General features: G+C 49.5%; 1 protein-coding gene across 1 annotated transcript in view; it reads right to left on the bottom strand.

Moving 5' to 3' along the window:
• Nucleotides 1-20,458, bottom strand: part of BEAN1 (brain expressed associated with NEDD4 1) — a 70,087-nt gene that overhangs the window by 10,151 nt on the left and 39,478 nt on the right. Inside the window, exons 3-5 of the mRNA XM_023210096.2 lie at nt 11,887-12,153; nt 3,983-4,133; nt 13-1,041 (exon numbers count right to left, since the gene is read on the bottom strand). Coding sequence (XP_023065864.1) covers nt 702-1,041; nt 3,983-4,133; nt 11,887-12,153 — 758 coding nt within the window. The 3' untranslated portion in view covers nt 13-701. Of the gene's footprint in view, nt 1,042-3,982; nt 4,134-11,886; nt 12,154-20,458 lie in introns of the transcript that reaches the window.

The raw sequence follows: 20,458 nt of genomic DNA, 5'->3' as shown, positions 1-20,458 counted from the left end.
CACCACCTGACTGAGGGTACTGGGGTCGGGAGGGGGCCTGGTGGGCTATGAAGGCCTCCAGGTTGCACCTGAGCCCCCAGACCCGGGTCCCCCACTTTGTAAGTGGCAGGGTGGTGATGTTGTGGCTCATCTGCCCTGGAATCGAGATATAGGCACAGCACACAATGGAACCTCCCTGGGGCCTGTCCCGCCTCCCAGGAGGACAAGCTGGCCCTGCGGTAGGGGTCAGGGCAGGCAGCTGACCTGGGATGGTCCAGCAGTTTCCAGAGGCAGAATCAGAATTTGGGCACAGCTTGCTGGCAGGGGTAGGGGCAAACGGGCCTGCGAGAGGGAAGAGAAAGTCTAGCTTCCTACTTGGCCTCTCTCCCCGCAGCGCTGTCTACAGAGGCACAACCAACAGGCCGGGAGGAGGGACGGGAGGCCAGGAGAGCTCCACATTCTGTGAAACCTTTGCCGGTGGGTTTTGTGTTTGTGGCGGGCCGGTGTGTGCACACACACGTGGAGCACGTCTAGATCTGTGTGTGTACACGGGGTTTGTCAGTGTAGATGTCTGTGTGTATACAAGTTTGGTCTGTGTGTGTATGAGTCACGAGTGCATCTCTGTGTGTGTGTGTGTGTGTGTGTGTGTGTGCATGCCTTTGTGTGCCTAAAGAATGTGGTTCAGCCCATAGGGACCAGCAGGACCCGGCCGGCTGGGTCCCTCACACAATCCTCTCTGGGCCAGAGGCTAAGGCCCAGGTTGGGGTGGGTGAGCCCTGGGAGCCCCTTGGCCCTGGGCCTGGGCCCGGCAGTGGCAGCAGGCCCGATGTGGGGCCGGCTCCACACACAGCCTCATAGGGGGGAAGGGTGTCCATGGAGACCGCGTGGAGGCCACTGTGGGCTGAGGTTCTCTGCTCCTGCTGGTGTCGGCTGGGGCTGTGGCTGCTGCCTGAGTCGGAGGTGCCATCCAGCGTGGGGCAGGAATCAGTCAGAGAGTAGGGTGGCGGTGCGTCCGTGGGGACATACAGCTGAGTGGCCCCTGGCCCCACACACTCCTCGTAGCTACAAGAGAAGAGGCTCCCTCAGTGCCCCACCTAGGCCTTAGGGCTGGGTCTCTCCCAAAGGCCTGGGTGTCTATCTGCAGTGACAAGCTGACCTGGCTGTGGACCAGGGTGGGCCTTGTCCCTGCTGGCTCCAGTGAAACCCTACTACTTCCCTCCACCTCCAGAGGGGGACCTCAGAACCCCTGGGACCTGGATTCGGGACCTGACTCAGCCCTCATGTGCGGTGTGAGCTCAACGCATGAACACTGAGCTGCCCTGGGTCTCTGGTGCCTCGCAGCAGCAGGGACCACTGTCTACGGAGCATCTCCCTCAGCGCACTGGGTGTGCGGGGGCTGGGTAGGACCAACCTCAGGCTACAAGACACTTTGGTCTCCAGCCACTCCAAAGTTCCCCTTCTCAGTTTAGGAAAGAGTCCCCTGGGCCCCTCTGAACCTACAGATGCAGAGCAAAAAAGCACCCACTGCCCTGGAAAGGACTGGTCGCACCACCCCTGCTGGAGCCCCTGGGGCAGGGGTGAAGGTGGAAGGGCTAGGGGGAGGACACGGGCCATTCATCCAGGGCTGGACGGGTCTCCTAGCAGGGAATGGTGGAGGCTCTGACCCCTTTCCCTCTTTGAGTACTGATGGGTGATCTACCTGAGGGGGCCTGGCAGGAGGGGACCAAAGGCCCTCCAGAGAAGAGCTCCCCATGGGGAGGGGGCTGCTCAAGCAGCCCTTGAGGGCTGTTTGGACACAGCCACTCCTGTGGGCATGATCACAGGCACAGGGCCCTCCTGGCCACAAGCTCCACCTGTCCGTTTCTCTTCCCACTGCCACTGTCTCTGGGGTCCCCAGGAGCTGAGGGCATAACTCCCTCCTTCTAGCTCCATGACCCCCCACTTCTCTGAGAGGAACCCGTCTTGATCTCTAAGGCCAGTCTCTGCCTCGGTGGCTGCAGATGAGACCACAGAGACCCCAGGCTCAGCCAGACCTTGTTGCCTGGCAGGTCTCGGCAGGTGTGTGTGTTCGTGTGTGTGTGTGCGTGTGTGTGTGTTTGGAGGGGGAATCACCTCTGTCTTCCTAGTCTTGCTCCCACCTTCCCCACCCCTCCCCACCCCTGTCTCATGCCTGCCCAGCCCTCTCCAGGCCCTGAACCCAACCAGCCTGGGGGGAGGTACCTGATCACAATGGAGGCCTGCAGCTGGGGCACCCCCTTGTGCCTGAGGCCAACCCAACGCTCTGCTCTGACTCAGGGAGAAGTCTGCTCCCAGGCACCCCCAGGGCATCTGTGTGCCTCCACCTCCATCAGAAGCAGCCCCACCGGTTCCTGTCCTTTTGATGAGCCTCACTGGGCAGAGGCAGTCTCCTTGGGGTCCAGCTCCTGGTCTCTGGGACCCAGCTGGCTCTTCCCCACACAGGCTAGAGCCACTGACAGCTAGGGGTGGGGGGAGGTGCCTGTGTCCTCAGGCTATGGCCTCAGGAGCTGAGGGCTCAGATCTAACCCTGAGCCACATCCCCAGATACCCACAGTATCTTCCTCTCCAGGAAAACCCAGGAAGCAGGGTTATTTGTCCCTATTTCGTAAATGAAGAAATGGAACCCTTGAGAGCCACAGTGACATGCCTGAGAGCATCAACCTGGGCGGCGTCCAGGTGGGTCTGACTGGAAAGCCAGGGCAGGGGAAGGGGAGAAGAGGTCAAACCCCACTGTGCCCTCTGTAGTGTGGCACACGCGAACTCACCTGCCTCCGGGCCTTTGCTCATCTGTGCCCTCTGCTGGTCACACCCTCCTCTGTATCTCTGAAGGTCCCAGTTCCTCCCAACCCAAGCACCACACCCGCTTGACAAAGGCCGATTTCCCGCGTCGGCCCATCCTCCCTGATCCCCTCCCCTCGTCCTCCTCAGCATGGATAGTTTATCACCTGTGGCCTCGAAATAGTAACGACACCACTGGTGGGAAGAGCCAGTGCCTTGCTGAGCATTTTACTGGCACTTCTGTGTTATTTTCATGAGTATCCTGTGGGGCAGGTATTATTATATTATTATTATTATTATTATTTTATTATTATTTTTTGAGATGAAGTCTCACTCTGTCACCAAGGCTGGAGTGCAGTGGTGCGATCTCAGCTCACAGCAACCTCTGCCTCCCGGGTTCAAGCGATTCTCCTGCCTCAGCCTCCCAAGTAGCTGGGACTACAGGGCCCACCACCATGCCCGGCTAATTTTTTGTATTTTTAGTAGAGATGGGGTTTCACCGTGTTAGCCAGGATGATCTCGATCTCCTGACCTCGTGATCTGCCCACCTCAGCCTCCCAAAGTGCTGGGATTACAGGCGTGAGCCCCCATGCCCAGCTGGGGCAGGTATTATTACATGGACATTTCAACAATGGAGAAGCAGGCACCGCAGGATTAAGTAACTTGCTCATGATCATACAAGAAAGAGTTTCCAGAGCGAGTGCACCTGGGGCCATCAGATGTCGGCATATGGGCTCGTCCCCTCTTTCCCCCCCTAGTCCTGGTGTTATTTATAGAAACACAATGAACTTTTTTTCCCTAGGGGAAGTTGATCCCATGGCCACTGAAATAGCCAAATACTCTCTGGCCTTCCCACCCACCTCCAGGGAGACAGCTGGAGGAGCAGATCCCCAGGAAGCTCAGGACAGCTGCCATAGAACCTGCCCTGAAACTGCAAGGGCATTCCTGGCACACCTACTCAGCAGCCTGAGGAGCTGGGCTTGTCTCTTCCTTTCCTAGCACTTCCAGGTGACATCTGCTAAGTCACACTGCCTCAATGGGACCTACTTGGTCAGGAGTGGGGAGGAGGTGGCCATGCCCACTGAGCAGGTGTTTTCTGGATTTATACTATGTGGAGAGGTGCCACTCTTTCCCGTGATGGAGTTGGGGGGTCTTTGTGTCCAGGGCCCCATCCTCTAATGCCCCCTTCCCCACATGGCCTCCTTACCCTGGTGGAGAATCTGGGTACAGCTCCCTGAGTACCGTGGCATCCACGTCCCCATCAGAGCTGATGTCCAAGGGTGGGGGCCAGTCCTCCGAGGAACTGCAGGCATAGCGCATCCTGTGGCTTGAGCGGCTGTATGTGTGCCCGTCCGACACTGCAGGGAACAGACCACCGGCCTGGGCCTCAGACCAGCATGCAGGGACGGTCCTCATGGGTCTATGGGTCTACCTGGGGCCATGGAGGCTCTGATTCCCCACCTGACCACTCCTCTCCTCGCCAATCGCAGCTGCCTTCATCCATCAGTGACAGCTCCAGAATGTGAGTGCCATTGTCGTGTTGGGCATGGGGATACAGAGAGGAAGCAGAGCTGGCCCTGTCCTGGCCAGCTCCCAAGGTGGTGGCAGCCTGCCTTGGGGATAGCCTAGTACTGGGCAGTGTGTCGTGTCCTACTGGGACTGTGGGAGTAGAGGCAGGCCTGACCGGTTGGGAAGTCAGGGAGGGCTTCCTGGAGGAGGGGCTGCTACAGCTGAGTCTTGTCTAGGATTTAACCAGGGGAAGAGAGGAAGGCTGGGAGGAGGGAGCTGAATAGCTTTCCAAGGAGGGAGATAAGAAAGAAGAGTGTTTTCTGTGGAGTTGGGCTGGGCATGGAAAATGGGGAGGAGAGTAGCAAGGAACGAGGACTGCAGAGAATTCTGGGATCAGCCCTCCCCCAACCCAACCACAATCAATTCCCTTTAGGTATCTTGGGGGAAAAAGGGGCATCTATGATGAGTCTGGCACCTCCCCACACTGCATTCTCCTCTGCGTTTTTTACCATGTATCAGTACATCAAAGGCTCTGAAAAGTCCTGCAGCTAAGAAACACATCTAACTGTGCTTGTCCAGCATTCGACCTCAGAATCTTCCTTTCTTAGACCTAGTAACACTGCTTAGGAAATGCTGCTGGAGCAGAATCCTCTCATTCCACAGCTGAAGTTCTGGGAGGACCAGTGACTTGCTGGAGGACAACGCACAGTGAGTGGTTGGGCCGGAGGGCAGCTGGGTGTCTTGGTTCCTCCTTGCTAAGTTCTCTACAGCCTAGTTTCTGACAGGCGTAGTCCTGGATGGGAACAGTGGGAGCTGCAAAGGTGGCTCTGACACGAGGTCTCCCCAGCCCAGGGCTCCCAGGTGCCTCCTCCCCTCTGGGGGCGGGGCTTGACATCAGGGGCGGAGCTATAACCTTTCTCTGCTGTGAGTGGCGCAGTTGCCATCCCCGTTCTGCAGACAAGGAAGATGATGCTCAGGGTCACATACGTGGTGAAGCATGGAGTTGGAATTTATGCAGTCTGTATAAACCCAAAGACTGCTCTTCCCACTCCCCTAAACTCTTTTTCCCACTCTTCATATAATAGTGAGTGGAAGAATCTGGATATGAAACGATATCTACTGGTACAATTCCAGGGTTATATACCGACACCGAGAAAGCTCTCAGAAGAAAATATTCCAAACACGTTGATGGTGGCCCTGTCCAGATGACAGGATCGTGACCCTTCTTTCTTTCTTTATATTTCTTTCCTTATATTGTCTATATTTTTAAGGTTTTCTATAATGAACACACATTACTTTTCTACTAGGAGAAATGAAATCAATAACATATGCTGTAAAAAAGGAGCTGAAATGAGATTTGTTTCTCCTGTTCAGGGCATCAGCTGAGAGACAGAATTTTTGGAAGAACTTAGGGAAGAAACTAAGTTAAGACAACAGCACACAGCAACAAGATGAGGCTAGAAGTTGAACCAGGGCTGCTGGGCTCGGGTGCCAGGCACCCCTTCCCCCCACCAGCCAGCATTGCCAGGGAAGGGTTTTTGGGTTCAGGGGAGGGTTCCACCTGCAGGGCAGCAGGTGTGCCGGTCACACAGGGATCCCTGGGGAAAGTCAGGGCTGCTTCCTGGACCTGAGTGGATTGACTGGTGGGCAGCACTGAGAGCTGTTAGGGCTGAAGCAAACTGCTCTCTACCCTTTCTTCTTGGGCTGCTTTTTCTTGGACTTCCCAGAGGGGAGCATCTTGGGAAAACTGAGGCTGCCCTAAGGTGCTCAGACCCCAAACCTGAGACATGCAGCTGGGCAGAGCTCCTGAGAAACAACTGGAAAGAAACCAGCACCCTCCACCCCCATTCGAACTTCCCAAATCCCTTCTTTTCCCTTCTCTCCTGACTTCCCTATCAGCACAGACCCAAATAGTCCAGGAATCCGGAAGCCCTGCCTCCCACTTCACTAAGGTGAAACCTCCTTTTTACCCCAATACCTTGGTTCATTATTTAACATCACTCCAAGTTCACTGCCCCTTGACAGGTTCTGGGAGAGGGAGGAGGAGGAACTGGCACCCATGAGGACCTGCTGTGCTCAATCTCTATGATCTCATCTACCTCACAGTGCACTGTGGGAGGAGAGCAGTGCTTACCCCTTCCACCAGATGAAGGGACTGAGAGCGAAGTCACTTGCTCTAAACCTGCAGCAAGTGACAGGAGACAGAGTCAGCCACCAGATCTCTCTTAGAGCTCAAAATGGAACAGAATTACAGAATTTTCTTTTTCTTTCTTTCCTTCCCTCTTCTTTCTTTCTTTTCTTCTCTTTCTTTCTTTTCTTTCTCTCTCTCTCTTTCCCTTTCTTTTCTTTCCTGTCTTTCATCTTTCTTTTTTCTTTCTTCTTTCTCCTTTTTCTTTTTTCTCTCTCTTCTTTATTCTCTTTCTTTTTTTCTCTTTTTCTTCTCTCTTTATTTCTCCCTCCTTCCTCCGTCCCTCCCTCCCTCTTTCTTCTTCCTGCCCCACCCCCATCTCATTCTCAAACATTTGTGACTCCTCTCTCTGTCTGGCTAGACTACAGAAAGGTTCTGTGGGCAGGCAGAGGGCCAGCTCTGTCCTGAGGGCAATGGGGAGCCATTGGGAAGTGGTCACAGTCCTGTCACTTTGGTCGCCTTGTGGAGAATGCCTTAGAGGTGCCAGGCTGGTGGCTGGCAGGCAGGGACAGCTGGCATTAGTGCAGTGGCCTGGGAGCAGGTTTTCTTGGAGAAAAAGAGATGATGAAAATAGCTCACATTTATTGAGCATGTATATACCCATTAGCCAGGTGCTGTGCTAATTTAGTCCTCACAATAACTTTTTGAGGTGGATCCTCCGGTACCAGTTTTATAGACAACTCGCCTGAGGCACAGAGAGTTTTGGCAACGTTCCTGAGGATGCGCATAGGAAGTAGGAAATCAGGCCTCTGTGGACACCTGGAGCCTGAGGTGCCTGTGGGGCTTCACGGGGTGATGTCCAGGGGACTTCTGGGCATGCAGTTCTGGAGCTGACCTGAGAGCTGGAGCCAGGTAAGGGAGGATGATGGATGGTGGATGAGGTGGAGCAGGGAGTGGGTGTAGAGAGAGGAGCAGGACCAAGGTGTGGGATCTGAGGGACCTTCACCTATAAAGGGACAGAGGAGAGGAATCCGTAGCCAGAGGGGTGGGAGAGAGGCCAAGAGGGCTTCAGTCACCAGAGCTAGGGGCTGTGGGTGTGTCTGACAGGTGGAAGGGGCCCAGTGCCAAAGGTTGGGGTTTGCTGGTGCACTGCTCCTCCCTTTTTTTAATTTTTTTTTTTTTTTTTTTAAGAGACAGGGTCTTGCTCTGTTGCTCAGGCTGGAGTGCAGTGGTGTGATCATAGCTCACTGCAGCCTCAAACTCCTGAGCTCAAGCCATCCTCCCACTTTGGCCTTTCAAAGTGCTGGGATTACAGGTGTTAGGCACCATGCCTGGTGGTGCTGCTTTCATGTCCTCCCACAGCTGCTCAGTGTGTTTCCCTCTTCCCTGACACCCTCCCAAGACTCCCAGCAGCCCCTGTGCACCCTCCAGAAGGCCAGGGGAAGGTGTGGGGCAACAGCACCTCTGGGCTTCCTGCCGAGGCCCCGGGAGGTGCCAAAGTTGGAGCTGAGAGCAGAAGTGGGGCAGGGAGGCCAGAACCCCACAGGGGTCACCACTACCGCAGGCTACAGCAGGGAAGCCAAGGCCTGATCCTGCTTGGCAGAGCTGTGACCTCAGTCATCCCACGCACTCCAGGGACAGAGCTGAGGTCTCATTCACTGGCACCAGTCCCGAGGCCACCATAGGCTACAGAGGGGCTGGCCCACCCCCAGGCACATCTCTTTCCTCTGCGCCAAGGCCGACGCCTCACCCCTCTCAGCTTGGGAACTACTGTGGGCTTCTAGCATGCGCTCCAAGATAAGTCATTGAACAAGTTGCTTCTTTGTGCCTCAGTTTCCCAGTCTTAATTTTTTTCTTATTTCTTTAGAGACAGGGTCTCTCTCTGCTGTCACCCAGGCTGGCATGAAGTGGTGAGATCATAGCTCACTGAAGCCTTGATCGGGGCTCAAGGCACCCTCCCGACTCAGCCTCCTGAGTAGCTGGGACTACAGGCATGTGCCATCACACCTGGATAATTTTTATATATATTTTTTGTAGAGATGGGGTCTTGCTGTGCTGCCCAGGCTGGTCTCAAACTCCTGATCTGAAGTGATCCTCCCACCTCGGCCTCCCAAAGTGTTGAAATTACAGGTGTGAGCCATGGCACCCAGCCCAGTTTCCTATTCTTTATTTGTTTTTTATTTTTTGAGACAGAGTCTCGCTCTGTCACCCAGGCTAGAGTGCAGTGGCGTGGTCTCTGCTCACTGTAACCTATGCCTCCCAGGTTCAAGTGATTCTTGTGCCTCAGCCTCCCGAGTAGCTGGGATTAGAGGCATGTGCCACCATGCCCGGCTAATTTTTGTATTTTTAGTAGAGACAAGGTTTTGCCATGTTGGCCAGGCTGGTCTTGAACTCCTGACCTATCCGTCCGCCTCAGCCTCCCAAAGTGCTAGGATTACAGGCATGAGCCACCGCATCTGACTAGTTTCCTAGTCTTTAAAGGGGGCCACTACATCTTTTGCCTTGAGGATAAAATATGGTGGCTCCTACCTTGCCCATGGAGCGCTTCCTCCAGGCCCAAGGCTGGGTAGCCGGGAGTCACCTGCGGGCCCTGCTCTCATGGATGCAGCACAATCACCCCGTGACTGAGACACTGAGGCAGGCGTGAGTGCAATGCCGAGGAGGTACAGGGGAGGGGGACACCCATTCAGCTCTGCCTGGTAGGTGTGAGGAGAGGCCAGACAAGCTCCCATAAGGAGGCAGCCTTTGAGAGGGGCCTGGAAGACTTTTTTCGGTTGGAGAAGCCCAGGGAATGGCAGTCAGGGCAGAGAGAAGAGCCCAGGGAAAGGGCAGAGGCTGGAAGGAGCATGGACAGGACACTGGAGAGGAGTGGGAGCAGCTGGGCAAGGGCCAGGCTGTGCAAAGGGCAGGCGGCAGGATGACCATCCTGGGTCTGCCCGACACCCTCCAGGGCTGGGGGTCCTGGGTTTCTCTTGGCGGGGATGGGCATGCTCTGGGCAGGAGCCTGGACTCTCCAGGCTCAGGCTGGTGATGCGGGGGTGGGACTGGCCCATCCTGGCCTGGGAGTGCTCCTGGCTTGTCTCCTTGGGGAGTCCCTGGCTTCTGGGGAGACTTGTGGAGACTGGGTGGGCTGAGTTTTCCATGTCTGAGTTTTCGACGTCTGTTTTATTCATGCTGAACTTTCTCTTTGATCCTCATTATTGGACAGTGAGAACAGTCCACTAGCCTGCTGTGTCTTTCCTCAACTGTGGCCACTTGTCCCAACTTGTCCTGGGATGTCCCTCTGTGTCTTACATAAGGTCCAGCCTCCTGCTCTTCTGGTTCTCCTAACAGCTTTCCCAGGGGAGCGACATCCAGGTCTGAGTGACACCCACCGTGGCCATGTACGTGTCTGCTGGACACTGCCTTGAGCCCATGGGGTGGCTCCCAGGGGCGTCTCCCTGACACCTCCACCTCCAGGCAGTGCTATGCAGCCGGCAGCCTGTGGGGTGCCAGGTCAGGCTGCCTGGGCTCAAGTCTGGGATCCACTACTCGCTGGCTGGGTGATCCCGCCCTGTTACTTAATCTCTCCAACCTGAACTTTCTGATCTGTCAGTTGGAATGATGATAAAAGGTAGGACTTTTATCATCTCACTAGGACTATGGTAAGGATTTTGCACAGTGAGATTATGCACAAACAGCGCCAGGTGCCCAGCAAGCCCTCCTTACTTATTGGCCATTACTACCAGGCTCCTGTTCACCAACTCCAGCTACCCCTTAGTCCCCTCCTTAACCAGTTAATTCTGTGATAAAGGACAGGAAATACCCCAAACCTGGCTAATCAGGGTGTGTCTGCGAGGGGGAGGAGGGGCTCCAAAGGCCAGGGCTGATCAGATCCAATTCAATCTATTCTAAAAATGTTTCCTATCTTTCTTTTCCCCAAGCTCTTCCTGCCTTGGAGGGCGAAATGCCTCAGGTCTGGCCATGGCTCTGGCTCCTAGGAGGCTGGCATCACTTCACCCTGCAGTGTGAAGGGTGCTTATTGCTGTTCAGCATCTCCAAGGTCCTGCTTTTCTTTTCCCTATCTGGTGGTAGCCTTGGGCCTAGGCGGAAGCCCCTGAAGGCCTGTGGATGGTAATTTGGGAAGGAAGAGTCTGACTTTTTCCTGCCATTGAAAATTGTCTGAGAATGGAATGCAATTGAATTTTTTCCTGCTGCCTTCGACAGCTGGCCCCTTCCAGGAGTGACACAGTCAGGTGGCTGCGTTCTGTAAAAAGTTCAGGCATTCTGGCCACATGCACAGATTTGGGATTGGTCAGCCAAGAATTAGCCACCAACTCCGTTTAAGGGTGATCCCAACAACTGGGAGACCCTCAGATCAGTTCTATTTGCACTCTGCTGGCTCTCACCAGGGATAGTTTCATTCACTCATCATTCATTCCATCAGTTCATCCATTCACTTATTCATATATTCACTCCCATCAACCCATCCCACTGCCCACCTATTTATCTTTCCATTCCTCCACTCAGCCCTCCCCTCCATCCCTCCACTCAGGCATAACACTCAATCCACCCATCTATCCATCCCTCCATGGTGGTCCATCCCTCCATTTTCTCATTCATCCATCCTTTCATCTACCCGTTTATCCATTCATACTCTCCACCCATCCATCTCTCCACCCATCCATCTCTCCACCCATCCATCTCTCCACCCATCCACTGACTCTTCCACTCAACCTCCATCTATCCATCACCTCACCCCTCACCCATCCATTTCCCTATGAGTCCTTCTCTCTTCTCACCCATCCATTCCTCTCTTTATTCATCCACTCATCTCTCCATCCATCCATCCATCCATCCATCCATCCATCCATCCATCTGTCCATCCAGGCACCAGCTGGACCAGCCCTTGGTGCAGCCTGGACCAACAGTGGCAGGGGAGGAGTGATACACTCTCCCTCTGACCTTCAGCCTCACTCTGAGTTTTTTTTTTTTTTTTTTGAGACGAAGTTTCGCTCTGTCACCCAGGCTGGAGTACAGTGGCGCAATCTTGGCTCACTGCAAGCTCCGCCTCCCAGGTTCACGCCATTCTCCTGCCTCAGCCTCCTGAGTAGCTGGGACTACAGGCACCCGCCACCGTGCCCGTCTAATTGTTTGTATTTTTAGTAGAGACGGGGTTTCACCGTGTTAGCCAGGATGGTCTCGATCTCCTGACCTCGTGATCCACCTGCCTTGGCCTCCCAAAGTGCTGGGATTACAGGCATGAGCCACTGCGCCCAGCCTGAGTTTCTCTCTTAGCAGTCAACTGGGCCTCTCATGCCACCGAGAACATTATGGTGGGCACCTGTGAGCTCTTCCTGATCGCCCAAGACTTCTAGGATGATTTCCCGACCACCCTGCTCCACCCAGGGCAGAGTTGCCAACTCCTTGATGCCTCGCGGGTTGCAATTGCAATCAGATGAGGTCCCAGGGCCCCAGGGTGGGCGGCAGCTCACCGTAGTCGTGCTCGTACTCTCCGTGTCGACGCCGGCGGTGGTGATGGTGGTGGTGGTGGTGGTGGTGGCGGTGGCGGTGGCGGTGCCGCTGAAGCCGGGCCTGCCTGTCCCTGCGGATGCTGCCCACGATGATGGTGATGCAGGAGAGAATGATGACCACACCTATGACGGCACTCGCCACCAGCACGGGGGACACGAGCAGATGGCTGTGCTCTGAGCTCTCTGAGAATGTGGGGTAGAAGTAGTTGGTGCGGTTGTATCGTGCTACTGTGGACAGACAGAGAGGACACTGAGCTGGAGCCCAGGCCTGCCACACCCCTTCCTCCTCTACCCCTGCTGCCCTGTGAGCTGTTGCTCCCTAAATAAATGGAGGAGGGTCTGGGCTCAGGCCCACAGACTCTATCCTGTCTGCTCTTAGGAGGGAGAAGGAGAGCAGCACCTCACTCCGCTGCCTACAGGAGCCTCTGGTAGTGAGGGCTGACTGTCCCTCCTCTCCTCTGAAGCCTCTGCCCATAAGCTGAACTACCTCACAGATAGGAAAAGGGAAGCTCAGAGAGGGCAGTGGACTTGCCCAAGGTCACACAGCAAATTAGTGGTAGAGCTGAGGCTTGAATCCAAGACTCTTAAAGCTAGACAAATTGAAAGGTCAACATGATTTTACCAATGTCTTAGGAAGCAGTGGAGGATGTATAGGGGGACAGAGTATGAGGAACGATTCTGCTGGCTTCAGGCACGCCTGGGGCTGTGGGCTGAAATTCACCCAGTTGCATCAGGAGGTTGGATCAGATGAGAGAAGGTTTCCCAGAAGAGGGAAGGCCAAGGTGATCTTGGAGGGTGAGGATGAGTTAGCTCAGGGAAGGCAGGGAGAGGCATTCCAGGCGGGACAAAGGCACAGAGGGGTGGAGGGGACTTCCAGGGAGGATGTGGTGTGCTGGGAGCAAGGGGAGAGAGAGTGCAGGAACCTCCTCTGGGACTAACAGCTGGATCCTTGAGAGTCCTACGGAAAGAATCTCCTGGGAACAGGTGACTTAGTCCTCCCGCTGGAAAAGATGATGGAGCCTTGGGAGCTGGGGTCCTGGGGGAGGGGTCCGAGTCAGCTAGGGGCAGCCATGGGCACCACTGCCTCACTTGGACAGTCAGCTCCTCATTAGTGAGTGTCTTGGAGTGTCACGGAATTCCCTCCAACTCAGCCCTGCAACTCAGGATGCAGCTTTCTCCTTTCACAGATAGGTGGACTAAGACTCAGCACTGGTAAGTGACTGGCCCATGGTCACTCAGTTACTCCATGGCAGAGCTAAGCTAGAACCTAGATCTGGCTTCAAAGTCCAGTGCTTGCTCTTCTGCCCTCAGTGCATCTCCTGCTCTCAGTGCAAACCCTTCCTGAGGCTGCCAGCCGGGTCTCTGAGCGGCAGCAGGGAGCCAGCTTCAGATACTTAATGAACCACAGGGTCACGGGCAAGCACCAGGAAGGTCAGATCTTTCCTGGGCTCTGTTCTGAGAAGGGTCCCCTTGCACATTCTCCGAGAGCCCATTTTTCAAGCCCCAGCTTTGCATTTGTTACATATGATCATGTCTGGTTTCCAGGGCTTGTGTTTGATCACTCTCTGTGTCCTCAAACTCAACAATGGGGCTGGGCACTCCAAAGGTGCCTAATGCATGTATTGAGTGAGTAGCTCCCGTCTTGAGTCCAGATGGGGAAATGGCAGGGAGGCCTTGCAATGCCTCAGGAGAGTGAGGCCTCTGTCTTGGGTGGTAATCAAGGACAGCATGGGTGGCCACCTGCCTAAGTAGCTGTAGGAGGGCTTTTTTCCCAGGTGAGGGCCTGGTCATCTACCAATCAGAGGCTTAACATTCAGCTGTGATCGCTTCTCCTTCCCATACCTTTCTAGCACTGACTCCAAAAGCCTCAACCACATTCAACCTACGACAGGAACAGGTGGTAAAGCACAAACTCAGGACCTTAGCTGGGGCTAGAAACATGCCCTTTGGGCAGGTCTGACCCATGCTGGTGGCTCTTGCAGCCTACTGGCCTTCATCAGGAGGGACTGAGGTGGAGGTCCTAGTGTCTGGGCCTGTATGTCATCCCACTCTGAGAGCCAAGCCTTTGCTGAAGTTCACTGTGAGACGCTCCCCTGGAGAGGCATGCACTGGAGAGAGGGAGCACCCTAAGGCTTCGGTTGGACATGCATGCTTCCTGACTCTCCGATGTGAGAATGCGGGGTGTGGAGATAAGAGTGACTCCATCTTGGATGCTGATATAGTTTGGCTCTGTGTCCCCATCCAAATCTCACCTTTAATTGTAATCCCTATAATCCTCATGTGTTAAGGGCAGGACCAGGTGGAGGTAATTGAATCTTGGGGGCAGTTTCTCTCCCCATGCTGTTCTCGTGATAATGAGTGAGTCTCACGAGATCTGATGGTTTTATAAGTGTCTGGCAGTTCCCCTGCTTGCACTCATTCGCTCTTCTATTGCCTTGTGAAGAGGTGCCGTCTGCCATGATTGCAAGTTTCTTGAGGCCTCCCCAGCCATGTGGAACTGTGAGTCAATTAAACCTCTTTTCTTTATAAATTATCCAGCCTCAGGTATTTCTTCATAGCAATGTAAGAATGGACTAACACAGCTGCTAATCCGCCATGTTGACTTCTGATTAGCCCCAGTCCTGTGAAAGCCTCCTGATTCTCACTTTATTTACTGTCCTTAGCATAAAAACATGTCAGCCTTGATGTTATTGCACAAATTATAGGTTATGACACATGTAGCATTCTTGCCTGTTCTGGAGGGCTGCCTTTAATTGTCTTGCACAGAGCATGTATACTCTTTCCCTATGATATATAAGCCCTGGGTCTGGGGATTAACAGTGTGGAGATCTACCTGTTTTGCTGCTGTCCAAGACTACGCTTCCATCCTTAAGTTCCCCAAATAAATCACTCTGTACTTACAAATTAGATTTGTCTGCCTCACTTTGTGAGTTCTTGGCTACTTCTGCATTTGGGGGTTGCTTTGCATATATGGCCTTTTAAAGAACAATGGGGTATAAAAATTCCTGGAATTCTTTGAGGGTCAAACACAGGCCACTGTTTTCAGAGCTCCTACTATGTGTAGGATAAGTGATGAGAGCTCATTTCATTCTTGGAGCTATTTCAGCCAATTCTCCCCATTTTACAGGTGAGGACACTGAGGCTCAAGGTATTTTAAGTGATTCATCTGTGGTCAGACAGCCAGTACATAGCCCAACAAGACTCTCTCTGGGTCTTGCTCTCCCCAGCAAACCTAAGGAGCTGGATAAGAAGTTCTCAGATATATAAGAAACATAGCACAAAAAGAGGGACGAGGGAATAGAGTTATATAGGAGTAACTGGAGTAACTTAATTCTCATTGGAATGAAGTTAGTATAAGTATTAAGTAGATTCTAATGAGTTAAGATGTATATGGCAAGCCCTAGAGCAACCACTACGGACATAACTCAAATATAGTGAAAAAATCATTAAAGAAATTAAAATATTACATTAGAAAATACTCACTGGAAGCAAAAAGGAGAAAAAGAGAAAAAAGACATGAGACATACACAAGACAAAAAGCAAAATGGCAGATGCAAATCCAACTGTATGAATAAGATTAAATTTGATTGATTAAATAATCCCATCAAAAGAAAGATTGTCAGAATAGGTAAAAAACAGAATCCAACTATATACTGTCTATAAGAGTCTCACTTGTGAACCAAAGACACAAATAGGTTGAAACTAAAAGGAAGGAAAAAGAAATACCATGCAAATTGCAATAATAAGAAAGCTGCAGTGGCCATAAGATCAGAAAAAACAGACTTGAAGACAAAAAATGTCATTTTATAGTGATAAAGAGTTAATTCATCAGGAAGTTATAACAATTACAAACATATATGCACCTAATAATAGAGTCCCTAAATTCATGAAGCAAAGTTTAACAAATTGAGGGAAAATACAATAAAATAATAATAGTTGGGGACTTCAATATTCCATTTTTAATAAGGTATAGAGAAACTAGGCAGAGACCAATCAGGAAATATAAGATTAGAACAGCATTATACACAAACTAGACCTAACAGACATCTATAGAACACTTCACCCAACAACAGCAGAATATGCATTCTTCTGAAGCACAGGGGGAACATTTTTAAGGATAGGCCATAATACAAGCCTCAATAGATTTTAAAATGTTTGAAATTGTACAAAGTATGTTTCTGGTTATAATAAAAAATTTGAAATTAATAACAAAAAAATTTGTGAAATTCACAAATACATGGAAATTAAACAGCGCACTAATAAATAGTCAAAGAGAAAAGCATAAAGGAAATTAGAAAATACTTTGAGATAAGTTAAAATTACATTGCACTAAAACTTGTGGGATGCAGGCTGGGCGCAGCAGCTCACGCCTGTAATCCCAGCACTTTAGGAGTGTGAGGTGGGTGGATCACTTGAGGTCAGGAGTTTGAGACCCGCCTGACTAAGATGGTGAAACTCCGTCTCTACTAAAAATAAAAAAATACTTACCCGGGCATGGTGGTGGGTGCTTGTTATCCCAGCAACTTGGGAGGCTGAGGCAGGAGAATCACTTGAACCCAGGAGGCGGAGGTTGCAGTGAGCAAAGATCGTGCCACTGCACTCCAGCCTGGGCAACAAGAGTGAAACTCCATCTCAAAACAAAAAACTTGCAGGATGCAGCTAATGCAGTGTTTAGAGGGAAATTTAGGTATGTAAATGTCTACATTAAAAATGAAAAAAGATCTCAAATCAATAACCTAACCTTCTACCTTAAGATACTGGGAAGAGAAGAGCAAATTAAATCTGAAGTGGGCAGAGGGAAGGAAATAATAAAGATTAGAGTGGAAATTAGTGAAATAAAGAATAGAAAAACAATAGAGAAAGCCAATAAAACCAGAAGTTTTCTTTTTTGTTGTTGTTGTTTTGAGACAGAGTCTCACATTGTCTCCCAGGCTGGAGTGCAGCTGCAACCTCTGCCTCCCAGGTTCAAGTGATTCTCCTGCCTTAGCCTCCTGAGTAATTGGGAGCATAGGTGTGAGCCACCTCACCCAGTCCAGAAGTTGGTTCTTTAAAAAGATTAACAAATTTGGCTGGGCACAGTGGCTCACACCTGTAATCCCAACACTTTGGGAGGCCAAGGTAGGTGGATCACTTGAGGCCAGGAGTTCCAAGTCCAGCCTGGCCAATATGGTGGAACTCCATCTCTACTAAAAACACAAAAAATTAGCCAGGTGTGGTGGCTCACACATGTGGTCCCAGTTACAGGTGTTACCACAGACCTTACAGAAATAAGAATTTTCAAGGAATTCTATGAACAAGTGTATGCCAACAAATTGGATAACTTGGATAAAATGTACAAATTCCAAGAAATACACAAAAGTAAGGAAAAAGACTTGAAACAGAAACTTTGACGAGGCCTATCACAAGCAAAGAGATTGAATTATTAACACAAGAAAACTTTTCAGCTTCCTTTTCCAGAAAGAAAATCCCAGGACCAGATAGCTCATTGGAGAATTTTACCAAAAATTTACAGAAGAAATAATAACTTTAATGCATATAGGATTTCGGTTTGGGAAGAGAGAAGAGTTCTGGAGATGGTTGGTGTTGATGGCTGCACAGCAATGTGACTGTACTCAATACCAGCAAACTGTATACTTAAAAATGGTTAAAGTGATACATTTTATGTTATATATATTTTACCACAACACAAAAAGCTAAAAAGGAAATAATACCAATTTCCATACACTTTTCTAAAAAATAGAAGAGGAGGGAACACTTATTAACTCATTCTATAAGTCCAGCATTACCATGATACCAAAACTAGAAAAAGACATTACAAGAAAACAAAATTACAGAACAATATCTCTTAGGAATATAGATGCAAAAATCCCCAACAAAATACTAGCAAATTGGATCTGGTAATACATAAAAAGGATTATACACCAGGACTAGATAAGATTTATCCCAGGAATGCAAGATTGGTTTAACATCCAAAAAGTCAATTAATGTAATATACCACATCAATAGACTTTAGGACAAAAACCACATGATCAAAACAGATAGAGAAAAACATGACAAAATGGAATTCTCCTTCTTGATAAAAACACTCAACAAACTAAAAATAGAAGGGAACTTCCTCAACCTGATAAAGGGCATTTATGAAAGACCCACAGATAACATGGTGCTTAATGGTGAAACACTAAAACCTCCTCCCTAAGATCAGGATCTAGACAAGAATGTCCACTTTTGCCACTTCTATTCAACATTATATTAGAGATTCCAGATGGGGCAATTTAGGCAAGAAAATGAAACAAAAGGCAATACAATATGCATTTAATGTATTGTCAAATACAATAACAGAAGAAGTAAAACTACATTTGCAGATGACATAATCTTGTATATAAAAAAATCCTAAGGAATTCATTCAAAAACTATTAGAACTAATAAATTCAGCAAGGTTGCAGGATACAAGACTGATATATAAAAATCAACAGTTTATTTATATGGTAGCAATGACCAAATCTAAAATGAAATTAAGAATGAAATGCTCAGGAGCAAATTTAACAAAAGAAGTACAAAATTTAGGCTGGGCACAGTGGCTCACACCTGTAATCCTAGCACTTTGGGAGGCTGAGGCCAGTGGATCACCTGAGGTCAGGAGTTTGAAACCAGCCTGGCCAACATGGTGAAAACCGTCTCTACTAAAAGTACAAATAAAATTAGCCCAGTGTGGTGGCAGGCGCCTGTAATGCCAGCTACTCAGGAGGCTGCGGTAGGAGAATCGTTTGAGCCTGGGAGACGGAGTTTGCCATGAGCCGAGATCGCACCACTACAACTCCAGCCAGGGCGACAGAGCGAGACTCTGTCTCAAGAAAAAAAAAAAAATACAAAAAACACAAAACATATACTCTGAAAACTCTAAAACATTTTCAAAAGAAATTAAAGACCCATATAAATAGAAAGACATCCCATGTTTATGTTTCAGAAGACTAAATGTTGTTAAGATGACAATACTCCCCAAATTCATCTGAAGATTCAACACAATGCTGATCAAAGTTCCAGCCTTCCTTGCAGAAACTGAAATGATCTTACGCTGATCGTAAAATTCACATGAAAATTCAAGGGGCCAAACGTAGCTAAAATAACCTCAAAAAAGAATTCAGTTGGAGGGGACACATTTCCTGATTTCAAAACTTACTACAGAGCTACTGTGATCAAGATAGTGTGATACTAGCATGGAGATAGATATATAAATAAATGGACTAGACTTGAGAGTTGAGAAACAGACCCTCACATTTATGGTCAGTGGATTTTCAGCAAGGGTGCCAAGACAATTAAATGGAAGAAAGAATAGTCTTTTCAACAAATGGTGTTAGGATAACTGAATGCTTACATTCAAAAGAATGAAGTTGGGTTCCCTATGTAATATAGAAAAATCAACTGAAAATGGATTAAAGACCTAAATGTATGACCTAAAACTATAAAACTCCTAGATTAAAACATAGGGGTAAGTTGTCGTGATTTTGGATTTGGCAAATGATTCTTAGATATGACACCAAGAGCACAAGAAGCAAAAGAAAAATAGATAAACATCAAAATTAAAAAACTAGTGCATCAAAGGATACCTTCAAGAAAGTGAAAAGACAGTCTGTAGAATGGGAGAAGATATTTGTGCATCACTTATCTCATAGGGGACTTGTACCTAGAATATGTAAAGAGCTATTACAACTCAATAATAAAAAGATAACCCAATTAAAAATTGTCAAAAGATCTGAATAGACATTTCTCCAAAGAAGACACAATTGGCCAGTAAGCACATGAAAAGTTGCCCAACATCATTAGCCATCAGAGAAATGCAGATCAAAGCCACAATGAGATACCATTTCATACCCAGTAGGATGGCTATAATAAGAAAGACAGATAATGCCAAGTGTTGGTGAGGATGTGGAGAAATGGAAACCCTTATCCACTGCTGGTGGGAATGTAAAAGGTACAGGTGCTTTGTGAACACAGACTGGCAGTTCTCAAATGGTTAAACATAATTATCACATGATCCAGCAATTGCACGCCTAGGCATATGCCCAAGAGAAATGAAAACAGAAGTCCACACAAAAATTTGTACATGAATATTTATGAGTATTATTCATGGTAGTCCCGCAAAGTACATGGCGCACAGCTGTCTCTTTCTCATCCTTTAGATCTTTCATTGAAAGTCAGCTCCTCAGAGAGATTGCTCCTGATTGGCCTCCACGCCACTATATGTTATATCACCTCATGTGTTTTCTTTGAACAACAGTCATCACAATCCCTAAACATCCTGCCTATTTATTTGTTTACTTGTTTATTAAATTATGATGTCTTTGGATTCCCTGTCCACCTAATTAGGTTGTTAGATCTTTGAAGGCAGATATCCCATCTGTCCTGACAGTTTTTTTTTTTTTTTTTTTTTTTTTTTTTTGGGAGAGTTTCTCTCTTGTTGCTCAGGCTGGAGTGCAATGGTGCGAACTCAGCTCACCACAACCTCCACCTCCCAGGTTCAAGCAATTCTCCTGCC

Source organism: Piliocolobus tephrosceles, chromosome 17, assembly GCF_002776525.5.
Source record: "Piliocolobus tephrosceles isolate RC106 chromosome 17, ASM277652v3, whole genome shotgun sequence".
Lineage (NCBI taxonomy): Eukaryota > Metazoa > Chordata > Mammalia > Primates > Cercopithecidae > Piliocolobus > Piliocolobus tephrosceles.
This window is presented reverse-complemented; position numbering and strand designations above follow the sequence as displayed.